This window comes from Oryctolagus cuniculus, chromosome 1 (assembly GCF_964237555.1).
Source record: "Oryctolagus cuniculus chromosome 1, mOryCun1.1, whole genome shotgun sequence".
Lineage (NCBI taxonomy): Eukaryota > Metazoa > Chordata > Mammalia > Lagomorpha > Leporidae > Oryctolagus > Oryctolagus cuniculus.
Window position 1 is genome coordinate 48,440,493 of NC_091432.1, and position 24,682 is coordinate 48,465,174.

The 24,682-nt window shown below is 44.3% G+C and overlaps 1 protein-coding gene across 8 annotated transcripts in view; it reads left to right on the forward strand.

Annotated features, from left to right (window-relative positions):
* The window catches only part of SERGEF (secretion regulating guanine nucleotide exchange factor), a 248,292-nt gene that overhangs the window by 152,180 nt on the left and 71,430 nt on the right, over positions 1 to 24,682 (forward strand). For 6 of the 8 annotated variants that reach the window (XM_008275115.4, XM_070072692.1, XM_070072734.1 and 3 more), the window contains one exon: positions 3,177 to 3,213. In XM_008275115.4, coding sequence (XP_008273337.3) covers positions 3,177 to 3,213 — 37 coding nt within the window. Of the gene's footprint in view, positions 1 to 3,176; positions 3,214 to 6,138; positions 6,300 to 9,771; positions 10,119 to 24,682 lie in introns of those variants that run through there. The other 2 variants (XM_051833946.2, XM_051833947.2) reach the window with 2 other exon arrangements.

Below are 24,682 nucleotides of genomic sequence, written 5' to 3' on the forward strand. Positions count from 1 at the left end.
AGTGGTTCTTCCCCCCATACCCACCCTTTCACCCCCACTCCTGTCCCACCTCCTGCTCCCTCTCCCATCCCATTCTTCATTAAGATTAATTTTTAATTGTCTTTATATACAGAGACCAGCTCTAAACTAAGTAAAGATTTTAACAATTTGCACCCACACAGACACACAAAGTATAGAGTACTGTTTGAAGACAAGTTTTACCGTTAATTCTCATAGTACAGCTCATGAAGGACAGAGGTCCTGCATGGGAGCAAGTGCACAGTGACTCCTGTTGTTGATTCGACAGCACATTATTTTCTAATTCTTCAATCCTATCATGGACCTAGAGAGGCAGTCATAATACAGCCAGGAAACAGATAATGAACTTCTGCCATGGGTTTGGTATTAGGTGAGGCGTAGTGGGAGCCTTCAGGCAAGTCAGACCCAGAGCCAACCTCCAAGGAGCTCAGAAGCTAGGAAGGCTGGACGTATTTACTGGGGGGTAAATACACAGGTAAGTCATTGGCAAGCACTGTCAGGGAGTCTGCGTAAGTGTGGGTCGCCCCCTTCCCCCTGGAAGCTGGGGTTTGGGAAGCTCAGCAAATGGCCTAGGAAGTCTTCTGCCCATCACTTCTTCCCAGTGTGCAGGTTGACCTCCAGTGCTCAAACACTTCCAGAGTCTGTTGCTTAAGTGTCAGGAGCCTGTGCTAGAAACCTTTGAATAGTGATTCCAAGTGGTTCTCACTGGGAAAGAGTGAAAGTGTCAAGAAAGGAACTTGTGTGAGGATCAGAGTGACTCTAGTCTTAAATGTCTTTCACTTTAGTTTAAAATTTGCAAATAAATTTATTATATACAACATGATGTTTTTATATATTGGAATGGCTAAACAAAACTAATTAATGTACATATTATCTAATATAGTTGTCATTTTTTATGGTGAGGAAACTTAAAATCTACTATTAGTATTTTTCAAGAATTCAGTACTTCTTTTTTAAAAAAATTATTTATTTATTTATTTGAAGAGCAGAATTACAGACAGAAGGAGAGAAAGAGAGAAAGGTCTTCCATCTGCTGGTTCACTCCCCAAATGGCCACAATGGCCGGAGCTGCGCCCATCTGAAGCCAGGAGCCAGGAGCTTCTTCCATGTCTCCCATGTGGGTGCAGGGACCCAAGCACTTGGACCATCTTCTACTGCTTTCACAGATGCATTAGCAAGGAGCAGGATTGGAAGTGGAGCAGCCAGGTCTCTGGCCTGTGCCCATAAGGGATGCCAGCACTGCAGGTGGCAGCTTTACCCATTACACCACAGCACCAGCCCCTGCATGTTTCAAACTATCATCCTTTGTGACAGTATGTATGAATATGGAGGACATTGTGTGAAGTAAAATAAGCATGGCACAGAAAGAAAAATACCACATGATCATAGTCCTATATGGAATCATTCAAATTGATGATAAAAGTTGATCTCGCAAAAGCAGAGAACAGAATGGTGGCCGTAGTCTTCTTTTGACCCAGACTTGCTCTGGGACTGGAGGAAATTATTTCCCCTGACCAGGCCTCAGGGGTCTCCTTGTAATATAGATGATCTCCAGGGCTCTTTTAAGCATTAACATTCTACAGTACCTGAAACTTTCCTCCTGCCAGGATCTAAAATGAACATCCTGATAAAGATCACAGGATGTTTCTCCGGAGTCTAGAGTTCCTCTTAATTAGTGTCTGGGGAACCATTTATGCTTTTATAGCCCCAGTCCCTGCCTCATGGTAGCAATTGGGACATGCAGAGGCTGAAAGGTACGAGTTTCTCACTGGCTGGGGACACTGGACTCAGAACCCCAAAGGGTTGTCTTTTATGTGGTAGATATTTGTTCTTTTCCATACTTTGTTCTTCCATTCATTCTCTCATTTAGCAGATGCTAAGTGAGGTCCAGGCCTTGGGCAATCCGTCCGTACAATACAGAGATGATGAGACTCTGCCCTGTTCTCAAGATGCCTGCAGTCTGATGAGGAAACAGGAACAGAGCGTTCAAAGGCAACAAGAAGGTTGCGACAATGCCGATTTAATGATGATGGGAGTGTTTGAGTCTGCCTAGAAGCAGCAGCAGCAAAGATCGAAAGATGCTTTGAGAGTTTCAAGAATGAGTTGAAAGTTTTTATTTTTAAATTTTTTAAAAATTTATTTATTTATTTGAAAATCAGAGAGAGTGAGTGAGAGAGATCTATCTTCCATCTGCTGGTTCACTCCCCAGATGACCAGAACAGCCAGGGTTGGGCCAGGCCGAAGCTGGGAGTCAGAAGCCAGGAGTTTCATCTGGGTCTCCCACATGGGTGGTAGGGGCCCAAGCACTAGGCCATTAGCAGGGAAGTGGAGCAGCTGGGGGACACAAATTGGTGCCCATATGGGTTGCTGGTGTCACAGGCAATGGTTTAACCTGCTCTGCCACAATGCCAACCCCTAGTAAGTTTTTACATAGGCAGGAGAAAAAGGTAGAGGAATGAGCGTGTGCAGAGGCCTGGAGGTGTGAGAGAACAGGACATAGTCAAAGAGCTGCAGAAAGCAGCATTTAGCTCATACTTCTATTAGCAGTATGAGCATGAACAAGTATTTAACCATCTGTGCCTCATTTTCCTTGTCTTCATTTATTTATTTATTTTTAAATTTATTTATTTGGTAGGAGAAAGAGAAAGAGGGCAGATGAGGAAAATTAAACATGTCTCCCTGCACCAGTCTGTTTCCACTGAATTCTTTGCTTATTTTATCAGTCCAGATGAGTGTGATGGTCTTTTTAGTTCAGTTTTCAAAAACTGTTATCTTTATTGCCTTATCGTTCTGTTTTTATACTAGCATATGTTCTTTATAGAAAGATTGAAAATACACACACACACACACACACACACACACACAAAAGTCAAAAGAAGGAAGGATTTAAAAATCACTGGTGGCCCAACTGGCTAAAGACAACTTCCTTAACATCTTGGTGTATTTCTATTAAATGTTTTATTTTTTTCACTTTTTTAAAATCTAGCTGTGAGGATGTTGTAATTGTAGTTTTAACTTTTGTAGCAGGTATTTCTATTTCCTTTCTAACACTTGTCAAAAATGGATGTGTCCTTAAAACATAACTGTGATCATAAAATATACTGGCTGAAGCATACATTTTCTTTCTCTACTGTAACTTATTTTCCTCTTCTTAACAGGTTTCTTGTGGCTCAGAGCATAATTTGGCAGTAATTGGTAAGTAATTTTTATACTGATAACCATATTCTAAAATCCATGTGGCAGAATTAGAGAAGATTCTTGATAAACTAGAAGCTTGTATGTGTGTGTGTGTGCGTGTGCGTGTGTGTGTGTGTGTTGGGAGAGATCTGGATTTGGAGAGTGGATGACTTTAGTTGTCCAAGATTTTATTAGAAGCCCCTTTTCTGAAAATTTCAGTCCATATCATCGAGCGTCTTTTTAGGTGCCTGAGGTCTCCCTGCCCCAGGAAGTGGCATTTGATGACATTAAAGAACTCACAGGCTGAGGAGCATTATGTATGGAAAGACAGACAGAAAAAGGAGGAGTGGATTGGACTGCTGTGGTTCTTTGAGTAAATCCCTTATATGAAGTTCTTTCCTCTTAGCCCACTCTTTGGAAACTTGGGGCTCAGCTCACTGCCCCCATTGCCTTAAACTCAAGTTGGATCTAAGTCTCTGGTTAATTGAGGCTTCCCCTTAGTTGGCTCTGGATAACCAAAGTTCGGTCTTTTCATGATTAGATCTATAATTAACTTGAGAAGCCTTCTTCCACAGGTGGGTTCAGTCTGCATCTGACAGCACATGAAAGAGACTGCAATGTAGGGCCAGACTGCCTGAGTTCAATGCAGCCTTCCTGCTATTAGCAGTATGAGCGTGAACAAGTATTTAACCATCTGTGCCTCATTTTCCTTGTCTTCATTTATTTATTTTTAAGTGTATTTATTTATTTGAAAGTCAGAATTACAGAGAGAGAAGGAGAGGCAGAGAGAGGTCTTCCATCTGCTGGTTCACTCCCCAGATGATCGCAACAGCCAGAGGTGTGCTGATCGAAAACCGGGAGCCAGGAGCTTCCTCCAGGTCTTCTCACGTGGGTACAGGGGCCCAAGGACTTGGGCCATCTTCTACTGCTTTCCCAGGCCATAGCAGAGAGCTGGATCAGAAGCGGAGCAGCCAGGACTCGAACCAGTGCCCATATGGGATGCTGGCACTACAGGTAGTGGCACAGTGCCGGCCCCTGTCTTCATTTATTTTTATAAAGATTTATTTGTTTATATATGAAAGACAGAGTTAGAGAGAGAGAGAGAGAGAGAGAAAGAGAGAGAGAGATCTTCCATCTGCTTGTTCACTCCCCAAATGACTGCAACAGTCAGGGCTGGGCCAGGCTGAAGCCAGGAGCCTGGAACTCCATCCAAGTCTCCACATGGCTGCAAGGGCCTGAGGACTTGGGTCATCTTTTGCTGCTTTACCAGGGAGCTGGATTGGAAGTAGAACAGCTGGGACTCAGACCGGAGCCCATATGAGATGCCAGTGCTACAGGCAGTGACCCTACCTGCTGGACCACCTTGTCTTTAAAACTGTGCCTACCTCATAGTGTTGTCATGAGGTTAATGTACATGAAACATATAGAATGGTGCTTAGCTTCCAGTAAGGGATTTCATAATATTGTTATTATCTTATATTTTTATTTTTAAAAAAGATTATTTATTTGAAAGGCAGAGTGACAGAGAGAGGGAAAGAATGAGAGATCTTCTGTCTGCTGGTTCACTCCCCAAATGGCCTCAACAGCTGGGGCTTGACCAGGCCAAAATCAGGAAGCTGGAACCCTATCTGGGTCACTCACATGGGTAGCAGGGGCCCAAGTACTTGGGCCGTCTTCCACTGCTTTCCCAGGTGCATTAGTAGGGAGCTGGATTAGAAGCAGAACAACCGGGACTCAAACTGGTGCTCTGATATGGAATGCCAGGGTCACAGATGGTGACTTAGCCTGCTGGACTACAGCACTGGTCCCTGTCTTATGTTTTTAGCTCAAGTAATTGTTGTCTGCTGGACTTTAGTTCCCCCGTGTGTAAAACTGAGGCATTAAAATGGAAAACTAAGTTTATCTCAAGCTCTAATATGTTAGGACTGCAGTTAGAACCCCACCACTGCTGGGTTTGTGTCGGTGAGCTCTGTTCCTGTGTATTTCTCTCTTCTAGCCTCTGACAGGGCCCCTGTGCTTTCCTCTCCTTTCTTGCCTTTTCCTGGCATTCAGAACAGTGTCTGGGTCTTTCCAGAGACTCAGTTCTCTTTTCTGAATTGAGCTAGACTGGCTCAGCTGCCTTGGGTGGCAGTAGTTTGAATCACTACTTTGCAGGCCAAAATGGATGTGCAAAGAAGCAGAACCCAGGATAGCAGAGGAGGAGGCTGCCAGCAGCAGAGGGGTGAGGAGTAAAAAGGGCTGGAGTGAGAGAAGGAGCTGGAAGAAAATGTAACAGCAAAGCTGCATGTTTTGCAGGCTACCAGATACTTTATATACTCCAGCCTGTGTGTAATTAAGACAAGCTAATCAGATAATCAAAGGCAGTGCCTAGAATGTTACCGTGGCTGCTACTGTCACTGGACTGCAAGAGGTTGGCTTCCCCTGGGACCAGCACAAACAAGAGGATTGCAAGGAATCTAAACACAAGCCCAAAGTTCAGATGAAGGGATGGCTGGAGCTAACAGAGCTGCTAGCTGAGCTGACATCAGCAGTCTGGGGCTGTAGCGAGGGCGGAGACTCTGCACAAAGACAACCTGGTGCAGACCGGCTCCGTCTCCGTGGGAGCTTCCAATTGCGCCCCCTCCCCACCACCTGTGTAATGGGGTTAATAATTCCACCTTGCAGGATCATCGTGGAGGTTAGGTGAAAGGATGCTTTTGAAATGCCCAGCATGTGTATATTGTTTGTTTTTCATTTCTCTTGGACAGAGCAGGGGAGAGGAGAATTGTTTGTTGGTGTAACTGTTGTAGTGAAGGATTTCTTTATTGAAAGGGAGAAATGATGACATTCTGGAAAGGTGTGTCCAGCATTTCCCAAGGGAGGGGGCCGTGGAGGCAGTGGGAGAATGGGGCATACTGGTGACCTCCTTGAGGACTGACCTGTTGTTTGCCATTTTGTCCCCAGTGCCTGGGCCAAGCTCACAGTCTGCTGAATGAATGGTGCCAGGGTCAGGAAGGGTGGACCAAGCACAGGACTCTGCACGTCTCCCCCCTGGAGCTGGGAGCAGAGACTCCCTGCCCCTGGAGGCGCGAAGCCCACAGTGGTGCCCCCACAGCGTACAAGCTTTACAACAAGAAGCTGCCTGTTAACCCTGGCAGGAGGCCAGCGAGAGGCAGCAAGCTGGAGGAGAAGAGTCCCTGCCAGCTCCAAGCTCTGTTTCTCCCAGGCAGCTCCTCCCCTGAATCTTACTGCCATTGCCCACGTTAGAGGGGTTTCCCTGCCTGCAGTCTCACTCTCTAAGCTCTGTCTTAGGGGATGGGCTCAACTCCACAAAATAGATTTATTGTACCAGTTTTATAGAGAAGAAAATTGAGACTCAGTGAAAACTGAGACTCAAATGGGTGAAAAGGGTTGCTTAGGGATAAGCAGCTGTACGCGGTAGAGCTGTCTGCCCGACCCCCAAGACTCTCCCATTCTAGCATACTTTATGGCCTGGAGAAGTAAGTAGTGGTGAAGAGCACAGGCGCTGAAGTCAGATTGCCTGGATTCGAATTCTGCCTCCTGCACTTATGAGCTGTGCAACCTTATGTAAGTGCCTTAAACTCTCTGAGCCTTGATCATCTCATTCGAGACATATTATTGACCTCAGGGTTGTTATGTAAAGTGCTAAGAACAGTGCCTGGCACAGAAGTAAAGGCTCAATAAATGTCAGCTGCTGTTGTTATTATTGCATTAAAACCTCAAGGAAGGAATTGTAATCTGACCACAAGAAGGCCCGAGGCCCAGTGGGAATCTCAGGAGCCAGACAGGGAAGGCTGTGAGGGTCCCAGGCAAGATCTTGACATAGCTGCAGAATGGATGTGGCAACTGGAGCCTGAGGGGTCTGGACATCTTGACAGCTCCAGGACCAGCACTAGACCAGATTTGTTCTGGGTCAGACTTCTGTCGTCCACCGCTCTGGAGTGGGACTCGGGCCCTGTGTGCTGCAGCCTGGGGTTCACCACACAGCAGCCGCATTACTGTGTCCTCCAGGGATGGAAATTTTACTCTGCTACTTCATTAGCTTCTAGGTTTCCTCCCCAAGCCCCACTTCTTCTGCAGTGTGGTTTAGTTCTTCCCTCAGTTTCTCAGGTGAGTTTCTCTCGTCAGGACTGGTGTTTGCTGTCAGGCACTCCATGGCTAGACTGCATGGCGAGGTGGTATGAGCTCCTGCTTAACACTCGGGAAGAGCTTCTGGGTCTGGACAGAGCGAAACTCAGGTGCCAACCAGGAAGGAGAGAGCTGATGCCACGGGCCAGGGCTGGTTTGGCCACTGCACCATGTGCCTTGTACAGTCACTCTGCTTCACAGAGCCTCATCCCCATCCTGTGATATCCACCACCGGAAGTTGTTCTTCCCAATGGCACATCTGTCCTGCTCTGTGCCTGCCGCCTCATAGGTGCTCAGCAGGTACTTGCTTGGCTAGTTCAGCAGTCTGTTTCCTTCCTTTCCTCTCAGGATTGCCCTCCACATCTGACAGAGCTTGGCGGCTGGCTTCCATTCGTGGACGCCTGCTGAGGTCAGCAGCAATGAGCTAAGGGCCCCCTGGAGCAGGCCCCCTGGATCCTACTGTATCTGCAGGTCCCTCACCTCCATGTCGGCCTGAATTGTCTCCAGCTGTTTTGCTTCCCCCAGAAGCAGCTTATTTTGGCTTGAAAGAGCCATTTGTTTGCCTTCTCTCCTGATGTACAGTTGTTCCGTCTTTCCTTCCTGCAGAGAAAAAAAGAGCTGACTGCATTTCCTCGCTCCCTGCTCCACATAGACCCTTGGAAGGATGTTATTGGTGGCCTTTTCCCGAAGCACTCAGGCTTGCCAGACAGGCATTATGAAAGGGTTGGATGTTGGCAGGGAAGTGTGGTGCCTCCTCCTCCTCTTCTGAGCAAAGCCAGTTCTTTTACTAAATGGGAGCAATAATTTATGCACAGATTTTTTATTTCACTGATGATTTCCAATTGTTGAACCTTTGTGCCTTTTTAATACATATGGCAGAACATCTGACCTTGGCCTGCAACCCATTGAACAGGATCCTGTAAGAATTAAATATAGAGAAAATTTAATAGTGAGAAATAACTCTATATGTAACACTGGCTGTTCTTCTGAGAGGCTGTGCTGTACCTTCAAACTCTAGGGCCTGTAGTGAGCTTACAGGCAGGTACAGACTTGTTTGTTCCAATGCACAGTGTAACAGGCTGAATGTAAACGCTTGAACTATATCATCCTGTTTAAGTTTTGTAGCAAATCGGTGATTGGCACTTTTTATTGTTCATCCCATTTTCTAGATAAGGGAAGATGAAGTTTAGGGTGAGCGATTTACCTCGCCCATGTTACACCTCTCAGAGGACTGTCTGTGTTGACTGTTGAACTCAGGCCTCTAACTTTAGATCCTGTGGCTGCTACCCTTTGACATCCAGCCTGTTTCTAAGGCACCAGATAAGAGGATCTCACCTCTTTCACATTTAGCTCCCCTTCATATTGACAAGTTCTATACATCCAGCCTAAATCTCTTCTGCTTCAAATTAAACCATTCCCTGCATGACAGCCAGATAAAATTATGCAATTCATGACATTATTTTAGAAAGCCACACCTTTAAGGATGATTCTTCCTCCTTCCATTGTCCTTTTCTACTTAAATAAGTCAATTTACCTATTTAATATTTGAGTAATCAGTACATGTACATATTTAAAACTTAAAAAAGCATAAAAATATTTAAAAAACCTCACTCCTACGTATGTCCCATCTTTCCACTTCCGCTCCATGTGCAGCTAGTGCCTGCTATTCATTTCTTCTGTATCCTTCTAGTTACTTTCTGCATATTTAAGTAGACACTAAACCATGTTTTTATCCCTCTTTTTATGTAAATGGTGGCATACCAAATATACTTTTCAGTGTTTGATTTTTTTTTCACAGCAATTTATCTGGGAGCTCCTCCTGTGCCAGTATAAAAACCTTCCCACTTCTTGTTTATAGCTACATAATATTCCCATATTCCTGTTTACCTTATCTGTTATAATAAGTGCCGTGTTCATAGACATTTAGGTCATTTCCAGTCCTTTGCTACTATAAGCAATGTTGTCATGAATAACTGTATATATGTGATTTCTGTGTGAGAGACTGTAGCTTAAAGATGAATTCCTAGAAGTGAAATTCTGTATTGAAAAATGAAAATATTTGTAATATTGCAAGATACTGAAAAATGGGCCTACACAGGGTACACTTTTCACTCCCACAGCCACACGAAAGTGCCTATTTCTTGCAGCCTTCAAGAGTATGTTTAAAAAAAAAACTTTTGGATATTTTCCAATCTGATAGGTGGACAACTACTCAGGGTACTTTTTGTTTGTCTTATTTTTATTTTTTAAAAAGAAGTATAACATGCTCATATGTTTATATGTATTTCTCAGAATGCATAGAAACTGAATTAAAAGATTTATTTTGGTAAGGAAAATTTCTGAGATCCATTCATAATTTTTTCATAATATGCATTTCTATGGATTTTTAAAGGCCATTTGAATAGTAAAGTACACAAATATTTTACAACTTTTTTCTTTATTTGAAAGAGAGAAAGAGAGGAGCCGGCACTGTGGCTCAGTGGGTTAACGCCCTAGCCTGAAGCGCCAGCATCCCATATGGGTGCCGGTTCAAGACCCAGCTGCTCCTCTTCCGATCCAGCTCTCTGCTGTGGCCTGGGAAAGCTGTAGAAGATGGCCCAAGTCCTTGGGCCCCTGCACCCACGTGGAAGACCCGGAAGAAGCTCCTGGCTCCTGGCTTCAGACTGGCGCAGTTCCAGCCGTTGCCGCCAATTGGGGAATGAGCCATCGGATGGAAGATCTCTCTCTCTCTCTCTGCCTCTCCTCTCTCTGTGTAACTCTGACTTTCAAATAAATAAATAAATATTAAAAAAAAAGAGAGAGAGAGAGAAAGACAAAGCGTGCTGTCACATGCTGGTTCACTCCTCAAATACCTTTGACAGCTAGAGCTGGGCCAGGGCTAAAGCTGGGAGGCAGAATCTCAATCCAGGTCTCCCGTGTGGGTGGCAGGAACTTGATTACTTGAGTCATCACCACTGTCTCCCAGGGTCTGCATTAGCAGGAAGCTGGAGTCAGGAGCGGAACTGCGTACTGAACTTAGGCACTCAAACGTTTGGGATGTGGGTGTCTTAACCACTGGGCCAAATGCCTGCCCTATAACGTGCATAAATCTTAAGGGCTCAAACTGTTGAATTTGTGCATATAGATACTTAAGGAAACACCACACCCCACCCAGAGTAAGTTCAGAACATTTCCAGCACCCCAGAAGACTACCCCAAGCCCCATCTTGGTCAAGAACCTACCCCAGAGGCATCCACTTTTCTGGCTTCTACTGTGGAGGATGAGGTTTGCCTGTTTTTGAACTTCACATAATTAGTGACATGTAGTGTGTACTCTATTGTTTGACTTCTTTTTTTCAGTCTATAAGAGTCATCAATGTTGTGTGGGGCAATAGTTTGCTTTTGGCTTGGTAATATTCCACTCTTACAATACAGCACAACTTATCCATTTAACTATTGAACAGCTTGGTTGTTTCTGGTTTGGAGCTTGTAAATAAAGGTGCTATAAACATTCTTAGCTGTGCCTTTTGGTGGCCACATCTTTTTTCTCTTGAGTGCATAACTGAAAGCAGGATTTGAGATACTGCTCAATAGTTTTCTGATAGTTGTACCAATTTATACCCCATGGGCAATATATAAGGATACTACAGAAAATTTTTAAAAATGAGATTAAAAGATAAGTTTATTTTGGTGCAAAAAAGTGTGAAACCCATGCATAGTTTTTTTTTTTCATAATACACATGTTCTGTGAACTTTTTGAAGGCTGCTTGATGAGATTTCCATTTGTTCCATATCTTTGCCAGATATTTTCAGTCTTATAGATTTAGGTCACACTAATGAATGTGCAATATGCAATTTTACTGATTTGAATTTACATTTTTCTCATAACAAAGATGTGGAGCACCTTTTTTTCCACTTGAGTAGCTTTTTTGGGGTCAAATCCAAAGATATAAAGTCTTCACTCATTGTTTTAGAGTGGGTCTTATCTATGGTTTTGTTAGTGATTTGTAGGCATCCTTTACATCTGAGAGGTTCCAGTCCTATATTGCCTATGTGAATTGTAAACATCTCCTGCTAGTCAACTGCTCACTCTTTCTTAATGTCTTAATTTTAATGAAGTCCAGTTTATTTTCTTTCCTTTAATGGTTTCAGGTATTTGCATCCTATTGAAGTCATTTTTACCCACTCCAAGTTCATGAAAATATTACCCTATGTTTTCTTTGTGAAACTTTATTATTATTTTACATTTTACATTTAGACCTAAAATCTATCTCAAATTAGTTTATTCTTTTTTTTTTAAGATTTTTTTTTCTTACTTGAGAGGTAGATTACAGACAGAGGGGTGAGGGATAGACAAAGAGAAAAGTCTTCCATCCACTAGCTCACTTCCCAAATGTGCCAAAATGAAGCCAGGAGTTAGGAACTTCCTCTGGGTCTTCCACGCGGGTGCAGAGGCCCAAGCACTTAGGCCATCTTCCACTGCTTTCTCAGGCCACAAGCAGAGAGATGAATCAGAAGAGGAGCAGCCGGGACATGAACTGGTACCCATGTAGGTTGCAGGCATTGCAGGTGGAGGCTTAGCTTATTGTGCCACAGTGCCAGCCCAAATTAGTTTATTTTAAAACATTATTTCAGAATCACTTATTGAAAAGTTCATCCTTTCCTCCACCTTCACTATAAACCAGGAAATTGTGAGTGGCTTTTGTATTTTTTCTTCTTCATTAGTTTGTTTTTCTAATCATATTTTCTAATTGTACTACACTAGCTCAGTTGCTATAGTTTATAATAAATCTAGATGTCTAGTATCATAAGCCCTCCTACTTTATTCCTCTTTAAGATTATTGTTGCCTTTCTAATCTAATTTTAGTTATTATAAATGAAGTTGAATATCTTCATATGTACAAGAGCCATTTGTATTTTTTTAAAGATCCATTTATTTTCTTGAAAGGCAAAGGTACAGAGAGAGGGAAAGAGACAGAGAAATCTTCCATCCACTGGTTCATTCCCCAGATGGCTGCAATTGCCAGGGTTGGGCCAGACTGAAGCCAGGAGCCAGGAGCTTCATCTGAGTCTCCCCTGTAGGTGGCAAGGGGCCCAAACACTTGGGCTATCTTCCACTGTTTTCCCAGGCTCATTAGCAGGGAGCTGTATCAGAAGTGGAGCAGCCAGGACAAGAACTGGCACCCATATGGGATGCCAGTATCACAGGTGGCAGCTTAACCCACTGTACCACAACTCTGGCTCCTGTATTTTTTTTAATGAAAGGCTTTTTCATACCTGTATTATTTCATTTTTTAAAAGATTTATTTATTAATTTGGAATTCAGAGTTACACACAGAGAGAAGGTGAGGCAGAGAGAGAGAGGTCTTCCATTTGCTAGTTCACTCCCCAATTGGCCACAACAGCTGGAGCTGTGCTGATCAGGAGCCAGGAGCTTCCTCTAGGTCTCCCATGTGGGTGCAGTGGCCTAAGGACTTGGGCCATCTTCTACTTTCCCAGGCCATAGCAGAGAGCTGGATCAGAAGTGGAACAGCTGGGACTCAAACTGGTGCCCATATGGGATGCTGGCACTGCAGGTGGCAGCTTTGCCTGCTACACCATAGTGCCAGCCCCATATTATTTCATTTTACATTGCTACTGCAGCAAATTACCACAAAATTACTTGATTAAAATGACACAAATGTATTACCTTAGAGTATGAGGTCAGAAGTCTAAAATGGGTTTCACTGGACTAAAGTCAGTGTTGGCAGACTTCGCTCCTTGTTAGAGGCTCTTGGCAGAGTTCATTTTCTTACCCTCTTCAGCCTCTAGAAGCCACTTGTATTCTTTGCTTTGTGGCCCCTTGCATCTTCCAAGCCCGCGATGGTTTGTGAGCCTTTCTCCTGCTGCACCACTGACACTGACTCTTCCCCTGTCTTCTCTCACATTTGAGGATCCTTGTGATTACACTAGATGCACTTGGATAATCCAGTATAATCTCTCCATTTTAATGTCAGCTAATTGGCATCCTTAATTCCATCTGCTCACTCAGTTCACCTTTGCCATAAAACATGACATGTCCACAGGCTGCAGGAATTAGGACATGGGCATCTTTGGGAGACCATTATTCTTCCTGCCATAGTATACTTTGTCCTTGTTTTGTGGTCTGAATGTTTGTTTCCCACTGAAATTAGTATATTTAAACTTAATCTCCCAATGTGATAGTGTTAAAAGATGAGGCCTTTGGGAGGTATTAGGTCATAAGGGCTTTGCCTCCCTGAATGGTATTGGTTCCCTTGTAATAGAGGCCTGTGGGTACTTGTTTGCTCCTTTCACCATGTGAGGGACACAAAGAAGCCACTGTGTTTGAAGAACAGGCCCTCATCAGACACCAGATCTGCTGGCTTTTGCTTTTTCTTGTGATATTTTTGTTTTATTTTGTCCTTATTGTTTTTGCCATGCGACTTTTTCTTTGACTGTAGATCAAATCTATCAGTCTTTTTTTTTAATATAAAGATTTATTTATTCATTTGAAAGTCAGAGTTACACAGAGAGAGGAGAGGCAGAAAGAAAGAGGTCTTCCATCTGATGGTTCACTCCCCAATTGGCTGCAACAGCCAGAGCTACGCTGATCTGAAGCTGGGAGCCAGGAGTTTCTTTCGGGTCTCCCACATGGGTGCAGGGCCCAAGGACCTGGGCCATCTTCCACTGCTTTCCCAGGCCACAGCAGAGAGCTGGATCGGAAGTGGAGCAGCCGGGACTCAAACCATTGCCTACATGGGATGCTGGCGCTTCAGGCCAGGGCTTTAACCCGCTGTGCGACAGCGTCGGCCCCAAATCTATCAGTCTTTTTGTGTGACTTCTGAATTGTAAGTCAAAGAAACCCTTCCTACTCCAAAGTATAAAAGGTTTTCCTCATATTTCATTCTAGGACTTCTATGGTTTTTTTTTTTTTTTTAACACATAAATCTTTGATCCTTTTGGAATTTAGCCTGGTATATAGTGTCAGGTGTGGATTCAACTTCATTATTTTTCCAGATGGCTGCTTAATTATCTCAATATTGTTGATTGAATTATTTGGCTGTCTTCCTGTGTCCCGTTGCTACCAGAGGAGCCCTAAGGCATCAAGAGAGGAAGTGACTTGTCCCAAAATTGCACAGCGAGTCAGTGGCAGAGCTGAGACTAGAGTTCAGGTCCAGCTCATGCTGCTCAGACAGGTGCTGGGGGCTGGTTCTCAAGCAGTTGCCTGGACTATTTGCCAGGCAGAGCAGCCTCTTTTAATTCTATCCCAGTGATCTTTCCAGGTCCTGCCTCCCTCAGCTCTGGGACTGACTGTATCTTCTTACCTGGTCACTTGATATCCCATAGTTTTCTCTCCACTAGTCCAGAAGCATAGCTAAATCTTTTGCTTTCAGAAGAGATGTTTCATAATAAACACAGAGATCTGTTTACAAAATTTGGTTATCATTTAAGTCACATTTCTGTTGAGTCATGTTTTCAAGGCATAGCCTCATATCCCAAGGTGTACCTTTTTGGTTCCCAATAAAGATAGATTTTTTTTCCCCACGATTATTCCTTAAAAAGCAACATTTATCTCACTCCACAGGAGTTGTCTGTGACATCACAGGGTGAGGATGCCAGGCTGTCGAGGAGGCTCTTCTACTTGCTAAATGACTCACTCTGTCATGCTAGTTGTTTCAAGTACAAGAGTGACCACTATGTCAGCTTGTTGCTTTCCTTGTTCTAGGTTGCTTACACTAGCAGAAACTATCGTTTGATCCACTGGACTTGTTTAAAAATACTCAAGAGGCTTGGAGCTTTGTAGAAGTCAATGTAACTAAAGTGAACTCAAGATGAAAAATACAGAGTTAGAATAAGCTAGAGGCAACCTTCTGTAGTCGAGGGCTGAACTCTGGCCCCAACTCCGTCAGCCACTATCTCTGTGTGATTCTAGGCAGTTACTGTCTATGAGGCCTTAGAATCTGCACTAGACAATTCTTAAGTCTGTTGCATTTGTCAAAGTCTGTCCTTGAGGTAGGCATTTAGCCTACTGGTTAAATTGCCTGGATCCCATAACTAAATGCCCGGGTTCAATTCCTGGTCCCAATTCCTGCTAATACAGGCAGCAGTGATACCTCAAGTAATTGGGTTCCTGGCCCACCCACATGGGAAACCTGGGTTGAGTTCCTGGCTCCTGGCTTTGACCTGGCCCAGCCCCAAGCATTGCCTGCATTTGAGGAGTGAACCTGAAGATGAGATTCTCTCTCTCTCTCCACCTCTCTGTCCTCATGACCATACACTGTGTTGTATATCTTAATAGACCTGAATTGTCTCTGCTTGTCTTGCATGCAGTAGATGCCTCATGTGTTTGTTATGTGCTGAATGATTATTATATGCCATGCTTTCCTCATTCCCTCCCTTTAGTTTACTAGTGGCTGCCAGTGTACCTGGTAGCATTGGGGGTGCTGTGAGGAATGCAGTTTATGGTTGTCACCTCATGGAGATCCTATTTAATGGGAGAGAACTATGAGTTCAATCTGACACAAAGTATGCATTTAAATACTGAATGAATAAATATAAAGTAGACACTGATGGAACTTAGAAGAAAGAGTGAAGAGGAAGGAATGATTAATTTGGGAAATCCTCATGGAACAGATGACTTCTGAGCAGAAGGGCAAACAGGAGCATTCTGTGCCATGGGGTCAACATGAGCAGAGGTGAGGAAGGCTTTAAAGTGTGAATCATGAGTGAGGGACAAAGGTTAACCAGCAAGACAGCTTAGGGGCAGATGGGGCCAAGTCTCCAATAAAAAGCTAAAGGGCATTGACAGTGTGGGGCTATTATGGGTTATTTAGGAAGATATTTCACAAGTCGACAATTTCAACAAAAGATACAACTTTTTATTTTTAAGAAGATAATACCTTTTATATAATACAGGTGAAGTGACAGTAGTTGAGTGCCTACTAAATGCTGGCACCATTCTAAGCATTTAGCATATGACATTTTATTCAGTCATCAGCATGCTAGGTAGAAAGTGGATAAGAGTTGTCCCTGTTTTCCAGATGACAAAATGGAGACTTAAAGAAATGGAGCCCAGGGTTCAAATTAACACGTGCTGCATGTGGCCCTCATTGTGCTTTTCCTTCCTGAGGTTAGAAACCAGTCAATTAGCATATCAAGCAGCATCAGCTGAGCTTTTAGTAGACCTGTGACCTTGGAGGACAGGAGAAGGCCACAGCAGAGCTAGCAGTACTGATAGTACTTGTCTGGAGTGGCAGAGGCCAGGCTCTGTCCATGTGTGTATCCTCAGAGCATAGCGCCAGGGGACCAAGTGGGTGGCATTGGGCAGCTTTGACAGAGGCCAAGCAGTCTGGCTCATGAAACTGCTCTGTCCTTCCTTAGATAGAAGCAAGCTTCCCCGAGCCTGGGTGGCACAGCCATCCCTCTCTCTGAACTCCAAGGCCCCCAGTGCTGCCCTCAACTCCCACAGGCCTCAGCTTACACAGGTACCCCTCTGTACCACTTGCCCTATGGCTGCTGTTCCTGCTTCCTCTCCTGGGTGCACCTAAAGCCCTGGAATGCAGAACAGTTGCAACTATTCACTTCAAAGTGCTCTCTCTGGGCGGGGCTTCAGGAACATTCTGTTTGGCATTCACGGATGTATCCATTCATTAAGAATGTGTGCTGTGTAGTAGAAAGAGCACTGACCTGGTCAAGAGACCTAGGACTAACTAGACAAACTGCACTCACCACTGGCTGGTTACTTCCTTCTCTGAGCCTTCTTTTCTTTATGAGAATTGTATAAGGTAATATTCAAGGTGTCTTCAGCTCTCATACTTTCTGAGACTGTTCTGTGCATCTGTAAATTCACACCTTCACCCTCACATGGGGTTAGGAATGCTTTTCAAAAGAGATGATGTTGGTGGCCGGCACTGTGGCATAGCGGGTAAAGCTGCCGCCTACAGTGCTAGCATCCCATATGGGTGCTGCTGGTTCGGGCCCCAACCACTCCACTTCTTTTTTTTTTTTTTTAAGATTTATTTATTTATTTGAAAGTCAGAGTTATACAGAAAGAAGGAGAGGCAGAGAGAGAGAGTGAAACAGAGAGAGAGAGGTCTTCCACCCACTGGTTCACTCCCCAGTTGGCCGCAATGGCTGGAGCTGTGCGGATCTGAAGCTAGGAGCCAAGAGCTTCTTCTGGGTCTCCGACGTGGGCACAGGGGCCCAAGGACCTGGGCCATCTTGCACTGCTTTCCCAGGCCATAGCAGAGAGCTGGATTGGAAGTGGAGCAGCCAGGACTTGAACCAGCGCCCATATAGAATGCAGGCACTGCAGGCAGCAGCTTTATCTGCTATGCCACAGCACCAGCCCCCCGCTCCACTTCTGATCCAGCTCTGTGCTATGGCCTGGGGAAACAGTAGAATATGGCCAAAGTCCTTGTGCCCCTGCACCCATATGGGAGACCTAGAGGAAGCTCCTGTCTCCTGGCTTTGGATTGGCATAGCTCTGGCAGTTGCAGCCAACTGAGGAGTGAACCAGTGGATAGAAGACCTCTCTCTCTTTCTCTGCCTCTGCTTTTCAAATAGATAAATAAATGAGAGAGAGAGAGAGAGAGAGAGATGATGATGATGATGATGATGATGATGATGATGGAGGTAGGGTGAGTAGGAGGAAGAGAAAGGCTTTCCAGGAAGTGGGATCTTACGAACGAAAGCATGGAGAAGGCATGGCAAATTGGAGAAAATGAAGGTATCAGGATGGGAGCAGAGCAGTGGGAGAGCAGAGCTTCTGGGATGTCTATGGCTAGATGCTAAAGACCTTGAACATTAGACTAAGCAGCTGGGACTTCACCCTGTGGGATAATGGTGCAGAAAGGGTTTCAAAGCAGAGGAATGACTTAATGTAATCTATTTTCAGAGCTAGTGACTGTTCAATGAGGAATCCGGGAGGAATGGCAGAGGGTTTGATCTTGTGGCTTTGTAAGATACTAATTTGGTACATGTGTGCTTTTCATCTGAGACCTGAAAGATGCTATTGACTTTCTGACCCTTAGCACAGTGGACATCATAATTTAAAAGTCTGATTGCAGCTTCAGCATCCTTATCAGAATCCTTGGCCCAGATTTTTCCTCATCGTACTTGCAACTCCAGGCCCTGCCCCAGGCTAGTGTGTTCCTCTTCCCGTGGCAGCCAAGCCAATAGGCTTATTTGGTCAGGAAGCTCCGCAGTGTAGTCCTAGAGTGGCCTGCCTGCCTATGACAGAAGCCCCTTGTATGTGATCACTGTTGTATATGAGGAGCTTCCACTCATCACCTCCTTTTATTCCTGCAGTAACTCTGAAGTTCCCAGGGAAGAGACAATGTCTATTGTATAAGTGAGGAAACAGACGCTCAAGGTCGCATGATCTGCCCCAAGCTGCATAAAACAGTATAAGCGACATGAGGCCTTGAGCTGGGAAGTCACGGGTTTCATTTCCAGCTCTGCTGCTCAGTATCTGTGTGGCCATGGGCAAGGTTTCTTATCTCTGAAGATGGAGGTAATTATGAGTTCTGTAAGTGCTTGTCATTGGAGCGAATTATGTAGTTTATGGAAAAGCTCGTGGCCCAGAGTCGGTTCTCGGCGTGTCTGTTTCGGTTTCTTCTGACTCACTTCAGTGCTCTTTCTGGTGTTTCCCACGTGGCCCATTTTGCCATCTCTTGCTTCTCTGTTCTACAGTCAACATCACAGTTTACACAGTACAAGGCTGGGCCGTGTGGATGGGATGAAAGGGCATGTGACACTGCTCCTGCCTGCACCTTGCTTGTTGCCTGATTGTTCAGTGTCGTTGGGACAGGTAGACTCTGGTCTTTGCTCTTGAAACAGACCTGAGAGAGATCCAGCCATCAGCCACAGTCCTGATCATCTCCTCTTCCTCCCGAGGGAACTGTGTGCGAAGTGCCAGGCTGAGATTTTACAGTAGCTCACTGTCTCCCTGAGCTGTTACACTGTGTGTCTGTGTGTCTCACATACGCTTGTAACGCATTGCACTGTCTTGCAAGTGAGAAAGATGGGGTTCAGAAAAGTTGGACCTCTTCTTGTCTTCAGACCTGACAGTTAACATTCAGTGGGACCAGGATTTGAACCAGGTTATCTGACTCGAGCATGCAACTTTTTAATTAGATTACTTTGTATTTATTACAGAAGAGTATATAAGCATAATTAAATGGTAAAAAAATAAGATAAAAGGGTTCATTATGGTAGTTTGTGCCTTAGTTTTTCCTGTTCCCTGGTCCCATTCAGAGGCAGCCATTTTGAATTATTTTCAGGTACCTACCTCTGTATTTCTAAATCAAATGCTTATTTACAGTATCAATTTTAATAAAATACATTTTATCTATTGATTTCTTAATATAAATAAAATTTAATTATACTACCACCTCCATTTCCTCTCCCTCCATTTTCCCAACTATAATTAAATCATGATTCCATTATTGTGGCCAGTGTGAAAACTCTTCTCACTCCTGAGCCAACTAATGTAGCACAATACATCTGGAAAACATTTCCTGATCCTCTTTTTAATTTTGTCAAATACATCAACGCTTTCATCAGTCTCCCCACCCAGCTCTGGAGCTCCGCCCTCCTGTCCCAGCCTGAAATGGTTATTCTTGGCGTGCACAGTCACTAGCCTGGTGGTTTCTGCTTGCCACTCCCCTGTTTAAGTCCCTCTTCCCTATCTTCCTCCTCCTTTATGTTTGTCTCCTTCTCGAGGAGTACATGTTTTAGTACCTTCCTGAAAAAGTAGGTGAAGATAAATTTTTTTGATTCCTTTGAGTTTCCGAAAATATATTTACCCTGTTTCCATACCTGATTGATAGTTTAGCTGGGTAAGATGCTAGCTTGAAAATCCTTCTTCCTTTCCTTCTGAGTTTGGAGGCATTTTCTGTTGTCCTCTGGTTTCTTTTTCTTTCTTTTTTTTTTTTTTTTTGACAGGCAGAGTGGACAGTGAGAGAGAGAGACAGAGAGAAAGGTCTTCCTTTGCCATTGGTTCACCCTCCGATGGCCGCCGCGGCTGGCGCACTGCGGCCGGCACACCACGCTGATCCGAAGGCAGGAGCCAGGTACTTCTCCTGGTCTCCCATGGGGTGCAGGACCCAAGCACCTGGGCCATCCTCCACTGCACTCCCTGGCCACAGCAGAGAGCTGGCCTGGAAGAGGGGCAACCAGGACAGAATCCGGTGCCCCAACCGGGACTAGAACCCGGTGTGCTGGCACCGCAAGGCGGAGGATCAGCCTAGTGAGCCGCGGTGCCGGCCGTCCTCTGGTTTCTAAAGTTACTGCTGAGATGTCTCCTGCTTCCTCTGATTCCTTTTCTTTTCCGTGTGTCCAGGTTTTTTCCTCTTCCTTCTTTGAAACTTTTAGGAACTTCTCTTTATCTTCAGTGTTTTGAAATCTTATGATAGTGTTCCTGGTATGGTTTGTCTTTCATTCATTGCTCTGATACTTATTTGCTCTGTCCAGAGACTTATGCCCTTTGGCTGTAGGAACTTTTTCTTGAATTATTTCTTTGATGTTTTTTCCTTACCTTTTTCTGTTCTCTCTCTCTGAGGCTTTAATTAGATGTATATTGGATCTCCTGAACTTATCTTCAAATTTCCTTAGTTTCTTCCTCTTCATGTTTTTACTTTCTTTAGCACTCTCTAGGAAATTTCCTTAACATGATCTTCCAACCTTTTTGAGGGAATTTTAATTTTTCTATTATTTTTAATTTCCAAGGGCTCTTTCTTATTCTTTAGTCCTTTAAAAAAAAAACAACCATTTGTTATTATTGTCCCTATGGCCATGCCATCCATCATTTCTGTAAGGATATTATAGAGTTTTAAAAATGTTTTCTTTTGCTCTTTATATTTTTGTCTGTTTATTCCAGTTTTTTTTTTTTTCTGTGTCTTTGTTTGGAATTCTGACTGTGCTGGGTGCTTTCTGATTGTTCCAGACATACCCTCCACCCATTCCCACCCTGCTGTGTGCCCAGGGGAGGCTGACCCCTCCATGGCCTGCATCAACAGGTACCCTGTCCTTGGCCTCTGGTTGGCTTCCCCTGGTGAGAGGAACAGCAGATGTAAAGATTGAAAAAGAGTGGAGTCGGTGTATTCACTGTCCAGCGTCCTTCCTTGCGTGGTTGCCATAGCTGAGTCCTATCAGGGGCCGAAGCCCCAATCAGGCTGCTCTATGACTCTTCTCTCTCTGGTTCTGCTCATTGCTCCTTTCCCTTGCTTCTTCAGTCTGCTAGGTTGTAGTGCTGTAGCTTTATCTCGTAGCCCTGGGATAGAAACCATTGTCCGTATCTCTAGGTGGCTTCTTTATGAAACTCCCCCAGCCACTCAGCTTGAGGTGCTGCCTTCTGCTGAGACCCTGACTGATACAGAGCTTCGCCTCTAAAGGGCTGGTGTTCCAGCGGAGATGTGAGATCCCAAGTGAGACTGTGCGTAGAGAGTTGTGTTGGCTCCTGGACTTCCTCGTAACATGTTTGGACTGGGGAGGAGGGCAAGGTGTTTCACTGGTAGGCCTCCAGAGGTGAATGTTTATGGACATTTTTTCTGATCTCCTGCATGGGCGTATATATGCCTAGTTGTTGGCTTTCTGGAGCAAGATCCAGGGAAGAGAGGTGGTCTCTGGTATCCTAGCCTCAGTATGCAGACTCATTTTATCCATTTGTTTTGTCCTTATGCTCACCCCCAGCCACCAGTGTGTCTTCTTTTTCTGAGTCCAAGGCCTGCCTGGGTCGGTTTTTGCAGATCATAAGTGTCTAGCGTTCCCTTAGGATAGCAGGAAGTAGGTTGCCTCATTGTGTGTGTTGAGGAGAATCTGGGCCTCCAGCTACCTCATAAATACACTTGAAGTCCATGCCTCTGATTTCAGCCCTATCCTTGCCTGACCTTCACAGGCACCTAGTGCCAGTCCAGGCCTGAGGTTTTCCACAGTCTGCATTCCCCTCACACTCTTCCCTTCATGCGGCCCTGGGCTGCAGCCTCCATCACTCTGTGATGTCTGCTTCCTCCTCCATCTGGTACTCATCTGAAATGTGTTGGGCTATCTTGTCTGCTATTTCCCTTTTCAGTCTCCCTTTCTTGGTGGATTTACCCCACCTTTACTCCTTGGTTGACTTAATGGATTTTAGAGATAAAGGCCTGGACATAGTCTTTCCTAGTTAATGGGAAGTTCCTAGCAACTCTGGGTAGCCCACAGCTAAAAAAGATGGAGGGAGTGGGCACACAGTGGCCCCAGAGACTTCGTGGCAGGCTGGAAGTTGCATCACTGTACAGTATGACAGAAGGGAAGCCACCCGGAGCTGGAGCCTTGGCACTGTGGCCTTATTGTGAGCTTTCTGAGTCTGTTCATTTTTTTAAAACTTTTTTAAAAACAAGATTTTTTTTTGTATGGCTGAGTGACAGAGAAAGAGGGAGAGAGAGAGAAATCTTCCATCCATTGGTTCACTTCCCATATGGCCACAACTTCTGCAGCTGGGCCAGGCCAAAGCCAAGAGCCTGGAACTCCATCCAGGTCTCCCATGTGGGTGGCAGGGCCTAAGTACTTGGGCATCTTCTACTGCCTTCCTAGGTGCATCAGCAGGCAGCTGAATTGGAAGCAGGCAGCCAGGACTTGAACTGGCACTCATGGGATGCTGGCAACATAGGTAGCCACTTAACCTCCTGGCCCTGAGCCTATTCATTTTATTTAGGTAGTACCACAGAGATAAATTCTGTATATGAGTGGGATTTATTATGATCAATTGAGAACTGATTTGAGAAGTTTTCAGTAAATTATATTACATAGCAAGAAGGCAAAAAAAGAAAAAAAAAGTATGGAGAGCTCTTGGAAAGATGCTTTTTAAAAATTTAATTTTGCAAAATGAAGAGGATGGCCAAAGAAGGTTTATCAGCTTCTACTGTGGGAAGGTACAGCCTTTCTAAGGAAGAATCTTGGCTGATCTGATGCAAGACTCCTGGGATCATAAAACCACACACTTTAAACAGTTGAGAAAACTTCAAGTATGGCTTAATCCTCAGAGACCCCACCTCTAAACACTATCGTCTCATTAAGTTTCCACCCTCTTAATATCTCACAGCAGGAATGACATTTCTTTTTTTAAAACTTTTATTTAATAAATATAAATTTCCAAAGTACAACTTTTGGATTATAGCGGCTTTCCCCCCCCATAGCCTCCCTCCTACCCGCAACCATCCCATCTCCCACTCCCTCTCCCATCCCAGGAATGACATTTCAATACATGAAGTCTTAGAGGACACTCAAACCATATCCAAACCAGAGCAGGCTCTAATTAACATCTACACACACAAATAAAAAAAGATAATAATCTGGGAGCTCTCCACTCCCACCTTGGTTGACACAGCTTTTCTGATATTGTAAAATGTTTCAGTATGGTTGGAAAAGAAAGGTCATAGTCTTGCATAAAAGGCAGGATGGAATATCCTAGTTTTAATAAACATTCTTGTATTATAATTCTCAAATGAATTTGATGTGATTTGGAGGGAGAGCACTAACCCCATGAAGGAACCTTGCTCTGCTCTTTTCTAATCATGTTACTTTGAGTGAATTGTAACCTCCCAAGCCTTAGTTTCCCTATGTAGATAAAGAGGTTGAAACTCTGAGTTATTTTGACAATTCAGTTGGATAATATATGTAAAAGACTGGGCTTATTAATGCCTGACACATGACCCTGGCAGTACATAAAGATTTCTATAGCTCCACATCCTTGCCAAAACTTGGCATGATCCAGCTATCAATTTTTATCAGTCTAACAGGCTCTATCAGAATGAGATTCTTTTGTTTCACAGATAGGTCCAGATAGAGAAAGAGACCCAGTAGGAGACATAAATTAAGATATTTAATGTGACGAATTGGCTTACCTGGCTGTGGTGACTGGCTAGGAAAGTCTGAAATCCACAAGGCAGGCTGCAAACAGGGACAGGAGCTGATGCTGCAGTCAATAGGCAGAAATTAGGAAACCCCACTTCTGTCCCTAAGGCCTTCTGGGTGACTGGATCAGGCTCACCCAATAGTCTCCTTTCCAGAAAGTCATTCACAGCTACAAAATGCCTTCACAGCGTTAGTGAAGCTTAGATTAGTGTTTGAGTAACGAGGTGCGAATTGGCATGTAAAACTGACCATACATGATCCAACCTGTATTTTAAGAAAGTCATTCTAGGGACAGGATTAAGGCTGAGTTAAACAGGAAGGAGCGTGAAAGCAGAGAGGGGAGTAGGGAATCTGGAACAAGAGAGGGCTGAATTAGGCCAGGAGCAGCAGACAGAAGTAGGGAAGAAAGGTAAAGACTGAACTTGGTTTACCGGGATTAACTGGTTTCGTGTGAACAGGGCTGAGAAGAGAATGGAAGAAATGGGCAG